This window comes from Scylla paramamosain, chromosome 8 (genome assembly GCF_035594125.1).
Source record: "Scylla paramamosain isolate STU-SP2022 chromosome 8, ASM3559412v1, whole genome shotgun sequence".
Taxonomy (NCBI): domain Eukaryota; kingdom Metazoa; phylum Arthropoda; class Malacostraca; order Decapoda; family Portunidae; genus Scylla; species Scylla paramamosain.
The window spans coordinates 3,241,483-3,265,000 of record NC_087158.1 but is presented as its reverse complement, the minus strand read 5'-3'; the positions used below and the strand labels follow the sequence as shown (position 1 = coordinate 3,265,000).

At 38.8% G+C, this 23,518-nt stretch overlaps 2 protein-coding genes, 1 long non-coding RNA gene and 1 other non-coding gene across 4 annotated transcripts in view; all 4 read left to right on the top strand.

Annotated features, from left to right (window-relative positions):
• LOC135102703 (uncharacterized) overlaps window positions 1–23,518 on the top strand; it is a 45,529-nt gene that overhangs the window by 19,140 nt on the left and 2,871 nt on the right. The gene's annotated exons all lie outside the window — the stretch shown is intronic.
• Window positions 2,020–5,551, top strand: LOC135102699 (uncharacterized). The gene is made up of 2 exons (XM_064008140.1): window positions 2,020–3,730; window positions 3,842–5,551. The coding sequence occupies exons 1-2, from the start codon at window positions 3,286–3,288 to the stop codon at window positions 5,470–5,472; spliced, it is 2,076 nt and encodes a 691-aa protein (XP_063864210.1). The 5' UTR covers window positions 2,020–3,285; the 3' UTR covers window positions 5,473–5,551.
• On the top strand, window positions 9,515–9,586 carry Trnam-cau (transfer RNA methionine (anticodon CAU)). The gene has a single exon. It is a non-coding gene; the product is annotated as a tRNA-Met (tRNA).
• On the top strand, window positions 13,227–22,721 carry LOC135103168 (uncharacterized). The gene is made up of 5 exons (XM_064009261.1): window positions 13,227–14,309; window positions 14,421–15,013; window positions 15,302–16,096; window positions 16,626–16,849; window positions 22,661–22,721. Exons 1-5 carry the CDS (start codon window positions 13,988–13,990, stop codon window positions 22,719–22,721), a joined length of 1,995 nt encoding a protein of 664 aa, XP_063865331.1. The 5' UTR covers window positions 13,227–13,987.

Genomic DNA, 23,518 nt, shown 5'->3' with positions numbered 1-23,518 from the left:
CTTTGTGCCAGACTCTATCAAAGGCTTTTGAGATGTCCAAGGCAACAGCAAAAGTTTCACCAAAGTCTCTAAAAGAGGATGACCAAGACTCAGTAAGGAAAGCCAGAAGATCACCAGTAGAGCGGCCTTGACGGAACCCATACTGGCGATCAGATAGAAGGTTGTGAAGTGATAGATGTTTAAGAATCTTCCTGTTGAGGATAGATTCAAAAACTTTAGATAAGCAGGAAATTAAAGCAATAGGACGGTAGTTTGAGGGATTAGAGCGGTCACCCTTTTTAGGAACAGGTTGAATGTAGGCAAACTTCCAGCAAGAAGGAAAGGTAGATGTTGACAGACAGAGCTGAAAGAGTTTGACTAGGCAAGGTGCAAGCACGGAGGCACAGTTTCGGAGAACAATAGGATGGACCCCTTCAGGTCCATAAGCCTTCCGAGGGTTTAGGCCAGCGAGGGCATGGAAAACATCATTGCGAAGAATTTTAATACGTGGCATGAAGTAGTCAGAGGGTGGAGGAGAGGGAGGAACAAGCCCAGAATTATCCAAGGTAGAGTTTTTAGCAAAGGTTTGAGCAAAGAGTTCAGCTTTAGAAATAGATGTGATAGCAGTGGTGCCATCTGGTTGAAGTAGAGGAGGGAAAGGAGAAGAAGCAAAGTTATTGGAGATATTTTTGGCTAGATGCCAGAAATCACGAGGGGTGTTAGATCTTGAAAGGTTTTGACATTTTTTGTTAATGAAGGAGTTTTTGGCTAGTTGGAGAACAGACTTGGCATGGTTCCGGGCAGAAATATAAAGTGCATGAGATTCTGGTGATATATATATATATATATATATATATATATATATATATATATATATATATATATATATATATATATATATATATATATATATATATATATATATATATATATATATATATATATATATATATATATATATATATATATATATATATATATATATATATATATATATATATATATATATATATATTAATAGACTGAGGAGGAAAGAAACACTTGCAACATCTGAAATATTTATTTACAGCGAGAATCAGACTGAGCAGCACCAGCATCCAATCCATTGTTCGCCATCCAGTGGTTCCACCTTTGTTACTCAGATAGTCCTGCTGCTTTCCCTCTCTTAATCTCACTTATTGCTTTCATCACCTCTTCTCGCTGGGTGCTTTGTATTGCCCCTTCCACCTTCTCTGTTTTATTCAGTAATACTCTTCCATTGTTATGCATTTATAAATTTACCAGAATAATCCTTCTGCCTACGCAATATATTTTCTAATTCTAATATCATATTTCCACTTCCATCTGTTATTAGTCTTACATCTTCTAAATCTAGTGTTATGCCTTTGTTTGGCAGGGCAGTACACTGTCTTCTCAACTTCCATCATGTATCGTTCCTCACACCATCTTCGTGATTCTTCACATATAGCCGCTGCAACCACCCTCTTTGCTTCTCTTTTTATATCTCTGTAGCTTACTTCGTTTTTCTAATCTCTGCTTGCTTTCCAAGACTTGAAAGTATCTTTCTTTCTCTTTAATACAGTAATACAATAATACTTCTTGGATTTTCTATCGCCACCATCATGTTCCTTTACTTCTCAATCTTCCTGATCTTGCTCGACCAACCTTCTCCTCTGCTGTCTTAGCTATGGTGCCCTTCATTGACCTCCTTGTTGTCCCTACACTTCTAGAGCGCAGAGAGCCTTCCGCTTTGCTGTCCTCTTCTCCTACTATCACCTTAATAGTCCTAGGTCAGGTCACCTCGTGAGGACAGCAAGGTTTGTTGTGTTGTTGTGTATCTATGTAACTATAAAGTGTATCTCTCTCTCTCTCTCTCTCTCTCTCTCTCTCTCTCTCTCTCTCTCTCTCTCTCTCTCTCTCTCTCTCTCTCTCTCTCTCTCTCTCTCTCTCTCTCTCTCTCTCTAACATTTTCTTTACACTGAATTGCCTTATCTCATTTTAGATTCCAGGCCTTCATCATCTTTTTAACTCTTGGACTCTCCTCTATTTACTGAACATCACTAATTATCTGTGGTGTTCAGCTCAAGTCTCTCCTGATATGACCGTGCAGTTTATCACTTCTTTTCTTTCCCTCTTCCTTACCAACACGTGGTCTGCGTGACTCACCGTGCACGTTATCCTGCTAACCAGTGTTTGCAGCCACACGAGTTACACAGCGCCACTTGTAACTGTGACTCTACAACAACGACGTTGAAACGATTTTTTTTTTTTTTTTTATAGAACAAAGAGTTTCCTGAAAAGCAAACGATTATACACTGATTGCCGCGAAAAGTAAATAAAATAAAAGTTCAGAGTTGTTTTGTGTGCTTCTTGAGTGTGTTTGTTTGTCTGTCAGCAATAACTCGCCATTCTCCTTAATTAATGACACTACTCTTGGTGTTATTCTGTGTGTTACTATTTGTGGTCTTTCCATCAGTGCTGCTCTTGCTGTTGCTGATAGTAGCGCTTGCTGTGATTTATATCTTCTTCTTCTTCTTCTTCTTCTTCTTCTTCTTCTTCTTCTTCTTCTTCTTCTTCCAACACGTGGCAGTGTATCTGTTATAGGAGGACTTTCCCCTCCCCCCCCACGCCCGGCAATCCCTCCACGGGACCCACCACGGGCCCCCGTCCCTCACACAGAAGGCAGCCCCTGATTGGTCGCCACTGCTCTGAGTGAGAGCTTGGAGTTAGGCAAGGAGAGAGGGAGCGCTTCCATTTGATGCCTAAGGTAATGTTCTGCGAGCCGTGCATTAGCCAGCATCTTTGGACACCCTCTAAAGGACTGCACCAGCAACGCCCCGCAGCAAACCGGCAGGACAAGAGACACTCTAGCGAATCATAAACAAGGCGTATACAAGACCTTCGTCCAGCAACAAACAAGAGAGCAAAGAGACACTGTAGCGAAGCACAAACAAGGCTTGTACAAGACCTGCGTCCAGCAACAAACAAGCGAGAAAAGAGACACTCCAGTGAAGAACAAACAATTCTTGTACAAGAATCAACAAACAAGCGAGAAAAGAGAGACTCTAGCAAAGCACAAACAACTCTTGTACAAGAATTGTTTGCATCAACAAACAAGCGAGAAAAGAGAGACAACAGCGAAGCACAAACAATTCTTGTACAAGAATTCTATTCGGCAAGTAACAAGCGACCAAAGAGACTCTAGCGAAGCACAAACAAGGCGTATACAAGAATTCTATTCGGCAAGAAACAAGCGAGCAAAGAGACACTCTAGCGAAGTACAAAGAAATCGTGTCAAAGAATTGTATGCAGGGACAAAAAAGCGAACAAAGAGAGACTCTAGCGAGGCACAAACAAGGCGTGTACAGGAATTGTAAGCAGCGGCAAACCAGCCAACAAATAGTCGATCTAGCGAAGCAGAAGGACACAATGTACTCGTCCAAGTCTTGCGTGCGGCAAGACGAGGGCGAGACAGTGCAGGAGTGTGGGGAAGAAGCCAAGGCCGTGCAAGGTTACTGTGAGGTGATCCGCCGCCAGGTGCCCGTCCTCACCAAGGCGGAGCTGCACGGCTTGGGCGGCGGACTCCTCCTGGGTGTGGGCGGCTTTGGCTCCGTGAGGCTGGTGGGGCAAGAGAATGGCGCCCCGGCGGTGGTGAAGGAGCTGCTGCAAGCCGACCAGCTGCTGCCGGTGCTGAAGGAGGCTACTTTTCTGCTGCAGCTCGGTGGAGCAGGCGGGGCGCCTCGGCTTCTAGGTAACTTGTGTTGTCATGCATGTATACACAGAAAAACACCAATATTGTATGGAGTATAGTTGACGGGTGGCGTGTGGTGGTGTCTGAGGTGTGTGGGTGTGTGTGTTGCAGGCGTGTGCCAGGCGCCCCCCGCCCTGGTGCAGGAGTTCGTGGGGCAGACGTACGACACGTACCTGGAGGTGTGTTCCGTGAAGGGGTTCCTGGAGTCACTGCAGGCCGTGTGCCAGTGTCTGGAGGAAGTGCACGCCAAAGGCATCGTGCACAACGACTTGAAGTGGAACAACATCACCTTCAGTGGCTCAGTGAACGCGCCCCGCTTCCACATCATCGACTTTGGGTGGGCTTCCTCCAGCGGCAGCGTGGTGGTGGAGAAGGAGGAAGGCCAGAGTGACGAGGACAGCTTCACTGAGGCCTCACACTCCCGGCAAGCCCCCTGGATGGCGCCTGAGGTGTTTGGAGGAGGGCGTGTGTTCCCCTCAGGCGACGTGTACAGCCTCGGCTTCCTGATGGGCTGCCTGATGGACAGGTGCCCTCACGACTTCTTGACAGGTCCCCTCAGGAGTCTGTCACGCTCGTGCACTGCGCGGGACGCGAGCCGCCGCCCCTCCCTCGCCCGCGTGGCTCACTGCCTCGCTATCCTTGCCGGCATCCTTACCCCTCACCAGCTGGATCAGTACTTTGAGGAGGCCGAGGAGGAGGAGGAGGTCGAGGAGGAGGAGGAGGAGGAGGAGGAAGAAGACGAGAAGGAAGAGGAGGAGGAGGAGGAGGAGGAGGAGGAGGAGGAGGAGGAAGAAGAAGAAGAAGACGAGAAGGAAGAGGAGGAGGAGGAGGGGGAGGAGGAGGAGGAGGAGGAGGAGGAGGAGGGCCTGGCCGACGGGGAGGGGGAGGAGGGCGAGGTTGTGCTGGCAGAAGAGGAAGAGAAGAAGGAACAGGGTGAAGACAGTGACAACGTGAAGGAAGAGGGAAAGAAGAAGAAAGAGGTTGGTGAAGATAATGATGCACATTCAGATGAGGAAGAAGAAGACGAGGTCGATGATAAAGCGTCAGAAGAGAATGAAGGGGAGAAAGACGATGAAGATGATGACATGATGACGAAAGACAAAATGAAGGTTGAAAAGTGCGAGGAGTTTGATAATGTAGAGTTGGAATCAGAAGAGGATGAGAGAGGAAATGAGGGAGAATGTATAGAGTCAGAAGAAGAGAATAAAGAAGAAGAAGGCAATGGAAACGATAAAATTTTGACAGAAGAGAAGAAAAGGAAGAAAGAAGACGGTGAGGAAGACGATATACAGTCTGAAGAGGAAGAGAGAGATAAAGGTGATGTAGAAGAGGAGGATGAAGGAGATGAGATAGAAGAAGAACGTGAAGGAGATGATAGAGAAGACAGACATATAGATGATAGAGAAGAGAAACATGAAGGAAGTTATAGAAAAGAAAAACATGAAGGAAGTTATAGAAAAGAAAAACATGAAGGAAGTGATAGAGAAGAGAAACATCTAGATGATAGAGAAGACAGACATATAGATGATAGAGAAGAGAAACATGAAGGAGGTGACACAGAAGAGAAACATGAAGGAGATGATAGAGAAGAGAAAGATTCAGATGACATAGAGGAAAAGGAAGATGATATACAAGAGGAAAATAAAGGAGATGATACACAAGAGGAAGGTGAAGAAGGAGATGAAAATGACGATATAGAAAGTCGAATACGAAGAAGGGCAAAGAGGAAACGTGGTAGATGACGAAGGGTGATGCAGTGTGTGTGTGTGTGTGTGTGTGTGTGTATGTGTGTGTGTGTGTGTGTGTGTGTGTGTGTGTGTGTGTGTGTGTGTGTGTGTGTGTGTGTGTGAGGAAAACGATAAGAAAAATATAAAAAAGATGATAAAACTGGCACAGATGAAGAGGAAAGGAAAGATTAGAAAGAGAAGGAAGTGAAAGATACAGTGATAAAAGAAGAAGAAGAGAAGAAGAGGAAAAAGAGGATGAGGGATTGAAGAACGAAGAAGATGGGGAAGCCAATGATGTATTGATGGGAAAAGAGTAGGAAGATGACGAAGAGGATTAGAAAGAAAATGAAGGAGAGGAATTCAGTGACACTGTAACATAAGAAGAGGAAGCGAAAGAGAAAGAAGACAAGGAAGAGGAAGAGAAAGAAAATTAAGAAATCACTCTTAACTGTAGTGTAACATAAGAAGAGGGAGAGAAAGAGGAAGGAGATAATAAAGAAGAAGAGAAAGAGGCTGGAAAGGAGGAATTCAACGATAGTGCAACATAAGTCTAGGAAGAGAAAGAGGAGGAGGACGAGAAAGAGGAGAAGAAAGAGAAGGAAGAGAAGGAATCTAACATCAGTGTAACAGATGAAGAGAAAGAGGAGGAAGACGAGGAAGAGGAAGAGAAAGAGAAGGAAGAGGCCCCAATGATAATGTAATAGAAGAAGAGGAAGAGAAGACGAGATGTAGAACCTGTCACCACCAAAGACAATTTGTGCACCAGTACACAAGGTGGTGGCATGGCCTGAAAAGAAAGTAAACAACAAAATAAATAACATTAAAAGATTAAAAAAAAAAATGAAATGATAGAAAAATAAAAAGATGAAAAAGATAAGAAATATAAAAGAAAACATATCAAGAGATTACAAAAAGATGATGAAAAAGATAATGGAAGTTGTTGGCATGAATGAATGGTGACTCCTTATAAAATTTGTGATTTTTTTAAAGAAAAAAAATAAAGAAAGAAAAAGAGAAGGAAAGAAAGACGCGTGTTTGTGATGAAGGATAAAATAAAATAAGAAAGGAAAAGAAAAAGAAAAATTAAGAAAAGAATATAGTTAAAAAAAAGACAAGAAAGAAAGAAGACAAAAATTGTTGTCATTTGAAACGTATAATGCATTGTCTGAAATTGGTGATTTGTGTACAAAAAAAAAGTAAAAAAATATAATAATTAATTAATTAATTAAGGTAAAGCGATTTTTTGCAGTGAGCGATGACTAATAAGAGTTGTTGGCGTGAATGAAATGGAAAAAAAAGGAAATGAGATAGAAAAAAAAGATAAAATAGATAAAATATAAAAAGGTATAAAAATAGATAAAAAAAAAAGATTAGGATTAAAATATTAAAAAAATGAAAAAAAATAAAAAGGTAGATTAAAATTGTGAAAAAGAAAGAAAAGTAAGAGAAAATTTTAAAACAAAAAATAAAAACAAAAAGAAATAGAATAATTGAAAAGATAAAAATGAGATAATAAAAAGATAATGAATGTTGTTGCATGAATGATTTTAAATGTATAATGCATTGCTTGGAATTTGTGATTTTTGTAGAAAAGGAAAAACAAAGGAAAGGAAAATAAAAAGAAAACAATTTTTGAAAGGAGAAAACTATAAAAAAAAAAAATAAATGAGCGATGACTAATGAAAGTTGCTGTCATCAGTCAATGGTGACCGTTGCCTTTGTTATGAAAATTTTCGGGTAAAAAAAGGAAAAAAAGAAAAGAAAAGAAAAGAAAAAAGGTGAATAGGAAAAGAAAAGAGTAATTCTAAAAAAATGTAAAAAAATTAAACTTAAAAAAATAAATAAAAAGAACAAAAGAAAATAGTAAAAAATGAAAACATTGAAATAAAATAGAGATAAAAAGATTAAAAGGATAAAAGACAAAAAGATGAAAAAAAGATGAAAGTAAAAGAAACTAAAAAGATTTTTAAAATGAAAAAAAATAAATAAAAGATTGAAAATTATAAAAAAGAGATAAAAAGTTTAAAAGGCAAAAAAGATAAAAATTAAAAAGATAGAATAATAAAAAAAGATAAAAAGTAATAAGATAATAAAAAAGATAATGAATGTTGTTGGCCTGAATGATTTGAAATGTGTAATGCTTTGCTTGAAATTATTCATTGTGTAGAAAAGGAGAAAAATACGACAAAAGAAAAAAATAAAGAAAACAAAGATTGTAAAAAGAAAAGAAAAAAGAAATTAGCGATGACTAATGAAATTTCTTGTCACCAGTTAATGGTGACTCTTGCCTTTGTTATGAAAATTGTGGTGTTATAAAAAGCAAGATAAAAAAGAAAAATAGAAGAAAGAAAGATAAAATAGAAGAAAAAAGAAAGAGTAAACAAATATGTATAAAAAGGAAAAGAAAAGAAAAATAAAAGAATAAAATAAATAAAAAATGAAAATAAAAAGAAAAGAGAAAATAAAAAGATGAAAATGATAAAAGACGAAATGATTAAAAAAATGAAATGATAAAAGTAAAATATAAAAGATAAAAATTAAGTTCAAAACGTGAAAATTATGAAAATAAAATAAAATAATTAAAGATAAAAAAGATAAGATAATAAAAGTGTTTGGCATGAATTAATGGCGACTCCTGCCTTTATCATGAAATCTGTGTGACAAAGAAAGAAATGATGAAATTGGCATAGAAGAAGAGGAAAAGAAAGACTAGAAACAGGAGGAAGCCGAAGATACAGTGACAAAAGAAGAGGAAGAGAAAGAAGAGGAAAAGGAGGATGAGGGAATGAAAAGCGAGGAAGATGAGGAAGCCAATGATGTAATGGCGAGAAAAGGAAGAGAAAGAGGAGAGAGATGAGGAAGTGGAGGAGAAAGAGAAGGAAGAAGAGGAATTCAACGATAGTGTATCATAAGAAAAGGAAAAGAATGAGGAAGGAGATGAGGAAAAGAAAGAGAAAGAGAAGGAAGAGGAGGAAGCCAATGATAGAGTAACAGAAGAAGAGGAACTGAACGATAGTATAACATAAGAACAGGAAGAAAAAGAGGAGGAAGACTAGAAAGAGGAAGAGAAGGAAGAGGAGGAAGCCCTTGATAGTGTAACAGAAGAAGAGGAAGAGAAGGACGAGGGAGACAAGGACGAGCAAGAGGCACTTGTGATACCTAGATGTAGAACCTGTCACCACCAAAGACAATTTGTGCACCAGTACACAAGGTGGTGGGATGGGCTGGTGAGGGGCGCCACGGACACTCTGCGTGGTGACCTGTCTCCCCAGACAGGAACACTTGTGTTACTCAGTGCGTTAACAATTTAAGAAAAAATAAAATAAATAAATAAAATGAATTAAAAATTAAAATGAAAAAAAAAATCAAAACAAAAAATAAGACATGAAAAAGGTAGAAAAAATATAAGAAACAAAAAAAATAAAATCGAAGAAATAAAAAAAAATAGATAAAAAAGCTAAAATAATAAATATAAATTAATATAAATAATGAATATATGTCGTGAAATTCTGATTGGTGTTAAAACAAAGAAACAAAAGAAAGAAGAAAGAAAACAAGAGAAAAGATGAATATATATATATATATATATATATATATATATATATATATATATATATATATATATATATATATATATATATATATATATATATATATATATATATATATATATATATACAAATACAAAAAAACACAAATAAAAATAAAAATGAAGTAAAATATAAATAAAGATAAAAAAGATGAAAAGACAATGAAAAGAGATTAGAAATAAGGATAACACTATATAAAAATGTAAAAAAGATGAATAAGACAGAAAGATAAAATATAAAGAGATAAAAGATAAAAAGATAAAAAGATAAAAAGAAAAAAAGAAGAAAATTTATAAGAATATAAACATTATTAAAAATATTGAAAAAAAAAAACATTATGAAAGTGTTTAGCATGAATGAATAGTCAGTCTCATATTCTCCAGCACTCGTGTCCCAAAGTTGACGGACACGAGGAAGTGTACTGTAAGGATAAGAGTGACTGAAGACACGAGACAAATGAACAGCGCAGCAGAGTGGCGCAGTGGAAGCGTGCTGGGCCCATAACCCAGAGGTCCGTGGATCGAAACCACGCTCTGCTAATCTGACGGTAGTTTTTGGGGGCGGCAGTGAGGCCGTGATGTATTTTGCTGATTTTCCTTGGAATGACTACTGCTTCCATGTCAGAGACCCGTCTTTGTGTGTCGACCACATAACAGGTGATGGAGGCGTACATTCCTCACTCTTTTTCTCGACCTAAACCTTCCAAAGCTTGTTCTCGTGCTATACATGATAGAGAGGTGGCCCACAAAAGGTACTTAACTCTTTCATCACCAGAATCTCATGCACTCTTTATTTCTGCCCGGAACTATGCCAAGTCTGTTCTTCAATTACCCAAAAACTCCTTCATTAATAGAAAGTGTCAGAACCTTTCAAGATCTAACTCCCCTCGTGACTTCTGGAATAACTTGCTTCTTCTTCCCCTCCTTTTTTTTCAACCAGATGGCACCACTGCTATCACTTCTCTCTCTAAAGTTCAACTCTTTCCTCAAACCTTCTATTCAGGGCTTATTCCTCCCTCTCTTCCACCCTCTGACTACTTAATGCTACCTATAAAAATTTTTCGCAATGATGTTTTCCATGCCCTCGCTGGCGTAAACCATCGGAAGGCTTATGGACGTGATGGGGTCCCTCCTATTGTTCTCCGAAACTGTGCATCCGTGTTTGCACCTTGCCTAGTCAAACTAATTCAACTCTGTCTGTCAACATCTACCTTTCCTTCTTGCTGGAAGTTTGCCTACATTCAGCCTGCTCCTTAAAAGGGTGAACGTTCTAATCCCTCAAAACTCAAATTCCCATTTTATTGCTTTAATTTCCTGCCTACCCAAAGTTTTTTTTTTTTTTAACTATCTTCAACACGAAGATTCTTAAACATCTATCCCTTCACAAACTTCTATTTGGTCGCCAGTGTGGGTTCCGTCAAGGCTTAGATGGAGTCTGACACAAAGCTTTGATTTCCAAACTACCCTCCCACAGCTCCTATCCTTCTCTCTCAAACTTCATCTCAAGTTTCCTTTCTGACCGTTCTGTTGCTGCTGTGGTAGACGATTACTGTTCTTCTCCTAAATCTATTAACAGTGGTGTTCCTCAGGGTTCTGTCCTGTCACCCACTCTCTTCTTTTTATTCATCAATGACTTAAACTAAACTTCTTGTCCTATCCACTCCTACGCTGATGATACCACCTTACACTTTTCCACCTCTTTTCATAGACGTCCAACACTTCAAGAAGTAAACATTTCACGCAAGGAAGCCACAGAAAGGGTAACTTCTGATCTTTCTGAAAATTCTTATTGGGGCAGAGCAAATTTGATATTGTTCGATGTCTCAAAAACTCAATTCCTCCATCTATCAACTCGACACAACCTTCCAAACAACTCTCCCTTCTTTTCAATGATACTCAACTGTCTCCCTCTTCTACACTGAACATGCTCAGCCTGTCCTTTTCTAATAATTCAAACTGGAAACTTCACATCTCATCTCTAGCTAAAACAGCTTCTATGAAGTTAGGTGTCCTGAGACGTCTCCGCCAGTTTTTCTCATCCCCCCAGCTGATAACTCTGTACAAGGGCCTTATCCGTCCTTGTATGGAATATACTTTACTTGTCTGGGGGGATTCCACCCATACCACTCTTTTAGACAGGGTGGATTCAAAAGCTTTCCGTCACATAAACTCCTCTCCTCTAACTGACTGTCTTTAGCCTCTTTCTCATCGCCGCAATGTTGTTCCTTTTGCAATCTTCTATCGTTATTTTCATGCTAACTGGTCTTCTGACCTTGCTAACTGCATGCCTCCCCTCCATCCGCGACATCGCTGCACAAGACGTTCTTCTTACTCTCACCCCTATTGTGTCCACCTCTCTAATGCAAGAGTTAATCAGTATTGTCATTCATTCATCCCATTCTCAGGTAAACTCTGGAACTCCCCGTCTGTATCTATATTTTTACCTTCCCATGACTCGAACTCCTTGAAGAGGGAGGTTTCAGGAAATGGTGAATTTATCAACTTGTTCAGACACAGCGGGATGATGAAGTGAGATCACCGAGCTTGCTTTGCCGTCATCCATAAACCTTGCACAGATATTTAGGACAATATTGTATATTCACATTATTATTATAAAAAAATAATTAATCATTACTGTCCCCATTTATAACAAAGAACTTCAATTTCTTTTCATTTAAAATGATGCCATACTCATTACAGAAATCAAACAGAATATTAAGCTTCCTTTCACACACGTCCCTTGAAGTGGCAAGTATAAGTGTATCGTCCATTAGTAATAAGCAATGCATACATACACACACATGCACGCATACTTACATTATATACATGTATTACAAGTATACATGACATGCACTTGTATACACATACATACATACATACATACATACATACAGTACATATACATGTACTTGTATACACACAAACACACACACACTCAAGTTCAGATAACAACACGTACGCACGTAAGTACAGACATACACACGCACATGAGCACATACACATAAAAACGCACATAAATACTTTCATACACGCACACAAGTATATATACATACACTCATATATATATATATATATATATATATATATATATATATATATATATATATATATATATATATATATATATATATATATATATATATATATATATATATATATATATATATATATATACACGTACTCGCGCACAAGTATACACATGTACACATAGTAAATACATATATGCTCACACACAAGCATATATACATACGGACACACTGTAAGTACATTCATACTCATACACAAGCATACACACACACACACACACACACACACACACACACACACACACACACACACACACATACACATAACAAAATGGAAATACCAAGATGGTGGTCATGGACACTTATTCATTATAATTATGGAGCAGGTGCTTTTTAGCCGATTTTTAAAACAAGTGAAGTTAGCGATGGACGTGATGTTTTGAGGCAGACTGTTCCAGGACCTGCTTCCTCTGAACAAGACACTTCATGTTCGTCACTAATTATCTGTGGTGTTCAGCTCAAGTCTCTCCTGATATGACCGTGCAGTTTATCACTTCTTTTCTTTCCCTCTTCCTTACCAACACGTGGTCTGCGTGACTCACCGTGCACGTTATCCTGCTAACCAGTGTTTGCAGCCACACGAGTTACACAGCGCCACTTGTAACTGTGACTCTACAACAACGACGTTGAAACGATTTTTTTTTTTTTTTTTATAGAACAAAGAGTTTCCTGAAAAGCAAACGATTATACACTGATTGCCGCGAAAAGTAAATAAAATAAAAGTTCAGAGTTGTTTTGTGTGCTTCTTGAGTGTGTTTGTTTGTCTGTCAGCAATAACTCGCCATTCTCCTTAATTAATGACACTACTCTTGGTGTTATTCTGTGTGTTACTATTTATGGTCTTTCCATCAGTGCTGCTCTTGCTGTTGCTGATAGTAGCGCTTGCTGTGATTTATATCTTCTTCTTCTTCTTCTTCTTCTTCTTCTTCTTCTTCTTCTTCTTCTTCTTCTTCTTCTTCTTCTTTTTCTTCTTCTTCTTCAAACACGTGGCAGTGTATCTGTTATAGAAGGACTTTCCCCAACCCCCCACGCCCGGCAATCCCTCCACGGGACCCACCACGGGCCCCCGTCCCTCACACAGAAGGCAACACCTGATTGGTCGCCACTGCTCTGAGTGAGAGCTTGGAGTTAGGCAAGGAGAGAGGGAGCGCTTCCATTTGATGCCTAAGGTAATGTTCTGCGAGCCGTGCATTAGCCAGCATCTTTGGACACCCTCTAAAGGACTGCACCAGCAACGCCCCGCAGCAAACCGGCAGGACAAGAGACACTCTAGCGAATCATAAACAAGGCGTATACAAGACCTGCGTCCAGCAACAAACAAGAGAGCAAAGAGACACTGTAGCGAAGCACAAACAAGGCTTGTACAAGACCTGCGTCCAGCAACAAACAAGCGAGAAAAGAGACACTCCAGTGAAGAACAAACAATTCTTGTACAAGAATTGTACAAACCATTCTTGTACAGGAATTGTTTGCAGCAACAAACAAGCGAGAAAAGAAACACTAGCGAAGCACAAACAAGCGAGGAAAGAAACACTAGCGAAGCACAAACAAGCGAGAAAAGAAACACTAGCGAAGCACAAACAAACGAGGAAAGAAACACTAGCGAAGCACAAACAAGCGAGCAAAAAACACTAGCGAAGCACAAACAATCCTTGTACAAGAATTGTTTGCAGCAACACACAAGCAAACAAAGAAACACTAGCGAAGCACAAACAATCCTTGTACAAGAATTGTTTGCAGCAACACACAAGCGACTAAAGAGACTCTAGCGAGGCACAAACAAGGCGTGTACAGGAATTGTAAGCAGCGGCAAACCAGCCAACAAATAGTCGATCTAGCGAAGCAGAAGGACACAATGTACTCGTCCAAGTCTTGCGTGCGGCAAGACGAGGGCGAGACAGTGCAGGAGTGTGGGGAAGAAGCCAAGGCCGTGCAAGGTTACTGTGAGGTGATCCGCCGCCAGGTGCCCGTCCTCACCAAGGCGGAGCTGCACGGCCTGGGCGGCGGACTCCTCCTGGGTGTGGGCGGCTTTGGCTCCGTGAGGCTGGTGGGGCAAGAGAATGGCGCCCCGGCGGTGGTGAAGGAGCTGCTGCAAGCCGACCAGCTGCTGCCGGTGCTGAAGGAGGCTACTTTTCTGCTGCAGCTCGGTGGAGCAGGCGGGGCGCCTCGGCTTCTAGGTAACTTGTGTTGTCATGCATGTATACACAGAAAAACACCAATATTGTATGGAGTATAGTTGACGGGTGGCGTGTGGTGGTGTCTGAGGTGTGTGGGTGTGTGTGTTGCAGGCGTGTGCCAGGCGCCCCCCGCCCTGGTGCAGGAGTTCGTGGGGCAGACGTACGACACGTACCTGGAGGTGTGTTCCGTGAAGGGGTTCCTGGAGTCACTGCAGGCCGTGTGCCAGTGTCTGGAGGAAGTGCACGCCAAAGGCATCGTGCACAACGACTTGAAGTGGAACAACATCACCTTCAGTGGCTCAGTGAACGCGCCCCGCTTCCACATCATCGACTTTGGGTGGGCTTCCTCCAGCGGCAGCGTGGTGGTGGAGAAGGAGGAAGGCCAGAGTGACGAGGACAGCTTCACTGAGGCCTCACACTCCCGGCAAGCCCCCTGGATGGCGCCTGAGGTGTTTGGAGGAGGGCGTGTGTTCCCCTCAGGCGACGTGTACAGCCTCGGCTTCCTGATGGGCTGCCTGATGGACAGGTGCCCTCACGACTTCTTGACAGGTCCCCTCAGGAGTCTGTCACGCTCGTGCACTGCGCGGGACGCGAGCCGCCGCCCCTCCCTCGCCCGCGTGGCTCACTGCCTCGCTATCCTTGCCAGCATCCTCACCCCTCACCAGCTGGATCAGTACTTTGAGGAGGCCGAGGAGGAGGAGGAGGTCGAGGAGGAGGAGGAGGAGGAGGAGGAGGAGGAGGAGGAGGAGGAGGAGGAGGAAGACGAGAAGGAAGAGGAGGAGGAGGAGGAGGAGGAGGAGGAAGAAGAAGAAGACGAGAAGGAAGAGAAGGAGGAGGAAGAGGAGGAGGAGGAGGAGGAAGAAGAAGACGAGAAGGAAGAGAAGGAGGAGGAGGAGGAGGGCCAGGCCGACGGAGAGGAAGAGGAGGGAGAGGTTGAACTGGCAGAAGAGGAAGAGAAGAAGGAACTGGGTGAAGACAGTGACAACGTGAAGGAAGAGGGAAAGAAGAAGAAAGAGGTTGGTGAAGATAATGATGCACATTCAGATGATGAAGAAGAAGACGAGGTCGATGATAAAGCGTCAGAAGAGGATGAAGGGGAGAAAGACGATGAAGATGATGACATGATGACGAAAGACAAAATGAAGGTTGAAAAGTGCGAGGAGTTTGATAATGTAGAATCGGAATCAGAAGAGGAAGAAGAGGATGAGAGAGGAAATGAGGGAGAATGTATAGAGTCAGAAGAAGAGAATAAAGAAGAAGAAGGCAATGGAAATGATAAAATTTTGACAGAAGAGAAGAAAAGGAAGAAAGAAGACGGTGAGGAAGACGATATACAGTCTGAAGAGGAAGAGAGAGATAAAAGTGATATAGAAGAGGAGGATGAAGGAGATGAGATAGAAGAGGAACGTGAAGGAGATGATAGAGAAGACAGACATATAGATGATAGAGAAGAGAAACATGAAGGAAGTTATAGAGAAGAAAAACATGAAGGAAGTGATAGAGAAGAGAAACATCTAGATGATAGAGAAGACAGACATATAGATGATAGAGAAGAGAAACATGAAGGAGGTGACACAGAAGAGAAACATGAAGGAGATGATAGAGAAGGTAAACATCTAGATCATAGAGAAGAGAAACATGAAGGAGGTGAGAGAGAAGAGAAAGATTCAGATGACATAGAGGAAAAGGAAGATGATATACAAGAGGAAAATAAAGGAGATGATACACAAGAGGAAGGTGAAGAAGGAGATGAAAATGACGATATAGAAAGTCGAATACGAAGAAGGGCAAAGAGGAAACGTGGTAGATGACGAAGGATGATGCAGTGTGTGTGTGTGTGTGTGTGTGTGTGTGTGTGTGTGTGTGTGTGTGTGAGGAAAACGATGAGAAAAATATAAAAAAGATGATAAAACTGGCACAGATGAAGAGGAAAGGAAAGATTAGAAAGAGAAGGAAGTGAAAGATACAGTGATAAAAGAAGAAGAAGAGAAGAAGAGGAAAAGGAGGATGAGGGATTGAAGAACGAGGAAGATGGGGAAGCCAATGATGTATTGACGGGAAAAGGATGAGAAAGAGGAGGAAGATGACGAAGAGGATTAGAAAGAAAATGAAGGAGAGGAATTCAATGACACTGTAACATAAAAAGAGGAAGAGAAAGAGAAAGAAGACAAGGAAGAGGAAGAAAGAGAAAATTAAGAATTCACTTTTAACTGTAGTGTAACATAAGAAGAGGAAGAGAAAGAGAAGGGAGATGATAAAGAAGGAGAGAAAGAGGCTGGAAATGAGGAATTCAACGATAGTGCAACATAAGTCTAGGAAGAGAAAGAGGAGGAGGACGAGAAAGAGGAAAAGAAAGAGAAGGAAGAGAAGGAATCTAACATCAGTGTAACAGATGAAGAGAAAGAGGAGGAAGACGAGGAACAGGAAGAGAAAGAGAAGGAAGAGGCGGAACCCAATGATAATGTAATAGAAGAAGAGGAAGAGAAGACGAGATGTAGAACCTGTCACCACCAAAGACAATTTGTGCACCTGTACACAAGGTGGTGGCATGGCCTGAAAAGAAAGTAAACAACAAAATAAATAACATTAAAAGATTAAAAAAAAAAGATATGAAATGATAGAAAAATAAAAAAGATGAAAGAAAGATAAGAAATATAAAAGAAAACATATCAAGAGATTACAAAAAGATGATAAAAAAGATAATGGAAGTTGTTGGCATGAATGAATGGTGACTCCTTATAAAATTTGTTATTTGTGTGAAGAAAGGAAAAAAAGAAAATAAAAAGAGATTGAAAGAAAGAAAGACGCGTGTTTGTGGTGAAGGATAAAATAAAATAAAGGAAAAGAAAAAGAAAAATTAAGAAAAGAATATAGTTAAAAAAAAGACAAGAAAGAAAGAGGACAAAAATTGTTGTCATTTGAAACGTATAATGCATTGTCTGAAATTGGTGATTTGTGTAGAAAAAAAAGTAAAAAAAATAAATAAATAAATAAAATAAAATAAAGCGATTTTTTGCAGTGGGTGAGATAGAGAAGTGGGTGAGATAGAGAAGATAGACATATAGATGATAGAGAAGAGAAACATGAACTGAGTTGTTGTTGTTTGTTGAGAGTTGTTGGCGTGAATGAAATGGAAAAAAGAAATGAGATAGAAAGAAAAGATAAAATAGATAAAATATAAAAAGGTATAAAAAATAGATAAAAAAAAGTTAGGATTAAAATATTAAAAAAATGAAAAAAAAAATAAAAAGGTAGATTAAAATCGTGAAAAAAGTAAGAAAATAAAAAAAATAAAAAGGAATAGAAAAGATAAAAATGAGATAATAAAAAGATAATGAATGTTGTTGCATGAATGATTTTAGATGTATAATGCATTGCTTGGAATTTGTGATTTTTGTAGAAAAGGAAAAACAAAGGAAAGGAAAATAAAAAGAAAACAATTTTTGAAAGGAGAAAACTATAAAAAAAAATAATATATGAGCGATGACTAATGAAAGTTGCTGTCATCAGTTAATGGTGACCGTTGCCTTTGTTATGAAAAATGTCGGGTAAAAAAAGGAAAAAAAGAAAAGAAAAGAAAAGAAAAAAGGTGAAAAGAAAAAGAAAAGAGTAATTCTAAAAAAATGTAAGAAAAATAAATAAAAAAATAAATAAAAAGAACAAAAGAAAATAGTAAAAAATTAAAACATTGAAATAAAATAGAGATAAAAAAGATTAGAAGGATTAAAGACAAAAAGATAAAAAAAGATGGAAAGATAAAAGAAACTAAAAACATTTTAAAATGAAAAAAAATAAAAAAAGATGGATTATAAAAATGATAAAAAGTTTAAAAGGCAAAAAAGGTAAAAATGAAAAAAAGATAGAATAATAAAAAAAGATAAAAAGTAATAAGATAATAAAAAAATAATGAATGTTGTTGGCCTGAATGATTTGAAATGTGTAATGCTTTGCTTGAAATTATTCATTGTGTAGAAAAGAAGAAAAATAAGACAAAAGAAAAAATAAAGAAAAAGATTGTAAAAGGAAAAAAAAAAAGAAATTAGTGATGACTAATGAAATTTCTTGTCACCAGTTAATGGTGACTCTTGCCTTCGTTATGAAAATTGTGGTGTTATAAAAAGCAAGATAAAAGAAAAATAGAAGAAAAAATAAAAGATAAAAAACAAAAATAGAAGAAAAAAGAAAGAGTAAACAAATATGTATAAAAAGGAAAAGAAAAGAAAAATAAAAGAATAAAATGAATAAAAAAATGAAAAGAAAAAGAAAAGAAAAGAAAAAGATGAAAATGATAAAAGACAAAATGATAAAAAAAATGAAATGATAAAAGTAAAATATAAGAGATAAAAATTAAGTTTAAAACGTGAAAATTCTAAAAAAGGAAGAAAATAATTAAAGATAAAAAAGATAAGATAATGAAAGTGTTTGGCATGAATTAATGGCGACTCCTGCCTTTATCATGAAATCTGTGTGACAAAGAAAGAAATGATGAAATTGGCATAGAAGAAGAGGAAAAGAAAGACTAGAAACAGGAGGAAGCCGAAGATACAGTGACAAAAGAAGAGGAAGAGAAAGAAGAGGAAAAGGAGGATGAGGGAATGAAAAGCGAGGAAGATGAGGAAGCCAATGATGTAATGAGAAAAGGAAGAGAAAGAGGAGAGAGATGAGGAAGTGGAGGAGAAAGAGAAGGAAGAAGAGAATTCAACGATAGTGTATCATAAGAAAAGGAAAAGAATGAGGAAGGAGATGAGGAAAAGAAAGAGAAAGAGAAGGAAGAGAAGGAAGCCAATGATAGAGTAACAGAACAAGAGGAACTGAACGATAATATAACATAAGAACAGGAAGAAAAAGAGGAGGGAGACTAGAAAGAGGAAGAGAAGGAAGAGGAGGAAGCCCTTGATAGTGTAACAGAAGAAGAGGAAGAGAAGGACGAGGGAGACAAGGACGAGCAAGAGGCACTTGTGATACCTAGATGTAGAACCTGTCACCACCAAAGACAATTTGTGCACCAGTACACAAGGTGGTGGGATGGGCTGGTGAGGGGCGCCACGGACACTCTGCGTGGTGACCTGTCTCCCCAGACAGGAACACTTGTGTTACTCAGTGCGTTAACAATTTAAGAAAAAAAAAAAAAATAAATAAATAAAATGAATTAAAAAAGGAAAATGAAAAAAAAAATCAAAAGAAAAAATAAGACATGAAAAAGGTAGAAAAAAATATAAGAAACAAAAAAATTAAAATCGAAGGAATAAAAAAAAATAGATAAAAAAGGTAAAATAATGAAGATAAAAAGATAAAAACTAAATAAAAGATTAAAAAGATAAAACGACAAAAGATAAAAAAAAAGACTAAAGAAGATAGATAAAAAAAAAAAAATATATAAATAAAACAATTCTACCCTTTCAACGTAATACGAAACATTTAGCAGCAGAGTACGTAATGCATGAAGTCTTTATATAAGCATCTACAGGAAAGAAGGGTTTGAAAAGAAGAGATTATTCAATTTGTATCCAGTTTAAAGATTGGAGGTGGCTGTAGAAAGATGCATCAAATGCCAGTCAAAGGGTTAAACAAGATTAAAAAAAAGATAAAAATTATAAAAAGAAAAAAAAGAAAAATAGATAAATGAAAGATAAAAAATAGAAGATAAAAAGAATAAAAGGTAAAAATATATTAAAAGATACAAAATAATAGATAAAAAAATGAAAAAGAGAAAATAATGTAGCACTAAATAATGTAGACTGTAGAATGAAAATAATGTAGACTAAAAGATAAAAAAAAAATAAATAACGTGAAGAGAAATCGAAATATTGAACATAAAGTGGAAGAGGAAAGGAACTCAAGAGATGAACAAAGGGAAGGGGAATGAAATGAAGGAAAGAGAAAACTCCGCCTTGTGGGGACAAGAAGGGTGTGTGTCACTAGATCAAGGGAGGCAGAAACATTTGTAGGGAACAAGAATGAACAAAGGCAAGGGAAGAAAAAAACCGCAATAAATGATACAAAGAGAATAATCTTCCTGGTTGGATAAAAGACATATGAATCACTGCACAATACTTTCTCTTTCTCTCACCTCTGTTCTGTCCACCTTTTTAATACAAGAGTTAACCAGTATTCTCAATTATTCATTCCTTTTTTCTAGTAAACTCTGGAACTCTGTCTGTTTCTGTATTTCCTCCTTCTTATGGCTTGAATTCTTCACGAAAATGGTTTCATGACACTTACCCTTTAATTTTGTATGACCCTTCTTGACCTCTTGTTAGGGTCTGACACTCTCAATGGGCCTTTTTTGTCGCTGTTTTGTTGCCCTTGGCCATTGTCCCTCTTGCATAAAAGAAATGGAGGGAAAGAAATATCAGCAAAACCTGAAACATTTACTTTGAGCCACAAGCAGCATTCCTCAGCCAGCCTGCTTAACGCAAGGCTGGTGGAGGTAAGAGGGTTGTGTGTCACTAGAGTGAACATTGATTGATTGATTGGTTACGTTTATTTGGCCATTAAGCAATTTACCTTCTGTTGTTTACAAATGATGGTAATGCAGCCAGGTCCAATAAGCTACAGCTTTCATAGCACCTCAGTATTTTCACTAAAGTTTATGAGACATAGCAAGTGACAGGTTTCTCCCTCTCGTACCTTTTATAAATAATCAAAAGAATATACAAGATATATAAACATGATAAATCATCAAAACTATATATGTATATGTAAAATACATAACTAGCCATATATATATATATATATATATATATATATATATATATATATATATATATATATATATATATATATATATATATATATATATAAAACCTTTTCTCTCTCTCTCTCTCTCTCTCTCTCTCTCTCTCTCTCTCTCTCTCTCTCTCTCTCTCTCTCTCTCTCTTATGTAGGAGGGACACTGACCAGGGGCAACAAAAATCCGATAAAAAAAATGCCCACTGAAATGCCAGTCCCATAAAAGGGTCAAAGCAGTAGTCAAAAATTGAAGGATAAGTGTCTTGAAACCTCCTTCTTGAAGGAATTCAAGTCAAAGGAAGGTGGAAATACAGAAGCAGGCAGGCAGTTCCAGAGTTTACCAGAGAAAGGGATGAATGATTGAGAATACTGGTTAACTCTTGCGTTAGAGAGGTGGACAGAATAGGGGTGAGAGAAAGAAGAAAGTCTTGTACAGCGAGGCCGCGGGAGGAGGGGAGGCATGCAGTTGGCAAGATCAGAAGAGCAGTTATCATGAAAATAGCGGTAGAAGAGAGCTAGATATGCAACATTGCGGCGGTGAGAGAGAGGCTCAAGACAGTCAGTTAGAGGAGAGGAGTTGATGAGACGAAAAGCTTTTGATTCCACCCTGTCTAGAAGAGCAGTATGAGTGGAACCCCCCCCCCCCAGACATGTGAAGCATACTCCATACATGGACGGATAAGTCCCTTGTACAGAGTTACCAGCTGGGGGGGGGGTGAGAAAAACTGGCGGAGACGTCTCAGAACACCTAACTTCATAGAAGCTGTTTTAGCTAGAGATGAGATGTGAAGTTTCCAGTTCAGATTATAAGTAAAGGACAGAGCGAGGATGTTCAGTGTAGAAGAGCGGGACAGTTGAGTGTCATTGAAGAAGAGGGGATAGTTGTCTGGAAGGTTGTGTCGAGTTGATAGATGGAGGAATTGAGTTTTTGAGGCATTGAACAATACCAGGTTTGCTCTGCCCCAATCAGAAATTTTAGAAAGATCAGAAGTCAAGTGTTCTGTGTTCCTGCGTGAAATGTTTACCTCCTGAAGGGTTGGACGTCTATGAAAAGACGTGGAAAAGTGCAGGGTGGTAGCATCAGCGTAGGAATGGATAGGATAAGAAGTTCGGTTTAGAAGATCATTAATGAATAATAAGAAGAGAGTGGTTGACAGGACAGAACCTTGAGGAACACCACTGTTAATAGATTTATATATATATATATATATATATATATATATATATATATATATATATATATATATATATATATATATATATATATATATATATATATATATATATATACATGCACATACGTATACACATTTGCACATACACAATGATAAATATTCTCGTACTTCCTCCTCAAAGGAGGAGGCAGTAGGCACCTGCCGAAACGATAATTACTCCCAATGAGGTCTAAAGCACTGGATCAGGGGGTGCTGTGAACTTATTATTAAACCCAGCTGTGACCTCACTGAACGTTTCCCTTTGTGTCTCACAACACAAGGGGGCAGTCACAGCCTGCCCCCTGAAGACAACTCTCTTCCTCCACACCAAACTACAATCACCTAATAACACACACACACCCTTCACTTGAAAATTCAAAATTATCATGGTGATTCCTTCACCAGCCTCGTTGTCTTCATCTGGGGAGGGGACCACAAATGTCCCGAGGTCGGACTGCCCTTCTGACAACCACCTTAAGTGTCTTGACACCCCCCTTAACTTTTCTTCATTAACTTCTGCTTTTCTGCTTCCTCCTACTTTCTCTATTCTCATTTTCAATCCAATGCTGGATGTTGTGTTTATGTGCGCAATGACTTAACCTACTCTCGTGCCCACGCTCTTGAATCTTCCGAGTTTCTCACCATCTGGCTACGACTACAGAGTCACTCTCAAACTAAATTTATCTGTACGGTATACCTCTCACCTAACTCCTTTGACTATAAGAAATTCTTTGACTACTTAACTTCCAAAGTGGAGCACATTCTGACTCTCTTCCCTTTTGCACAGAGATCTCTATTCTTGGAGAATTCAGTGTTCACCACCAGCTTTTAGCTTTCCTCTCCCTACACTGACCATCCTGGTGAACTAGCCTTCAACTTTGCTATCCTCCACGACCTAGAGCAATTGGTGCAACACCTTACTCGTATTCCTGACCGTCTTGGAGATACGCCCAAAATGACCTTTTTCCTGACCTCTAATCCTTCTGCTTATGTTGTTGCCCTTCTTCTCCGTTGGGGTCCTCCGATCACAATCTCATATTTGTATCTTGTCCTGTCGCTCCAATCCCTCCTCAGGATCCACCTAACTGAAGGTGCCTCTGGCGTTTTCCCTCTGCTATTTTGGGAGATCTGAGGAGGTATTTTACTGATTTTCCTTGGAATGATTACTGCTTCCGTGACAGAGACCCGTCTTTGTGTGCCGAGCACATAGCAGGTGATAGTGTCTGGCATGGAGGCATACATTCCTCACTCTTTTTCTCGACC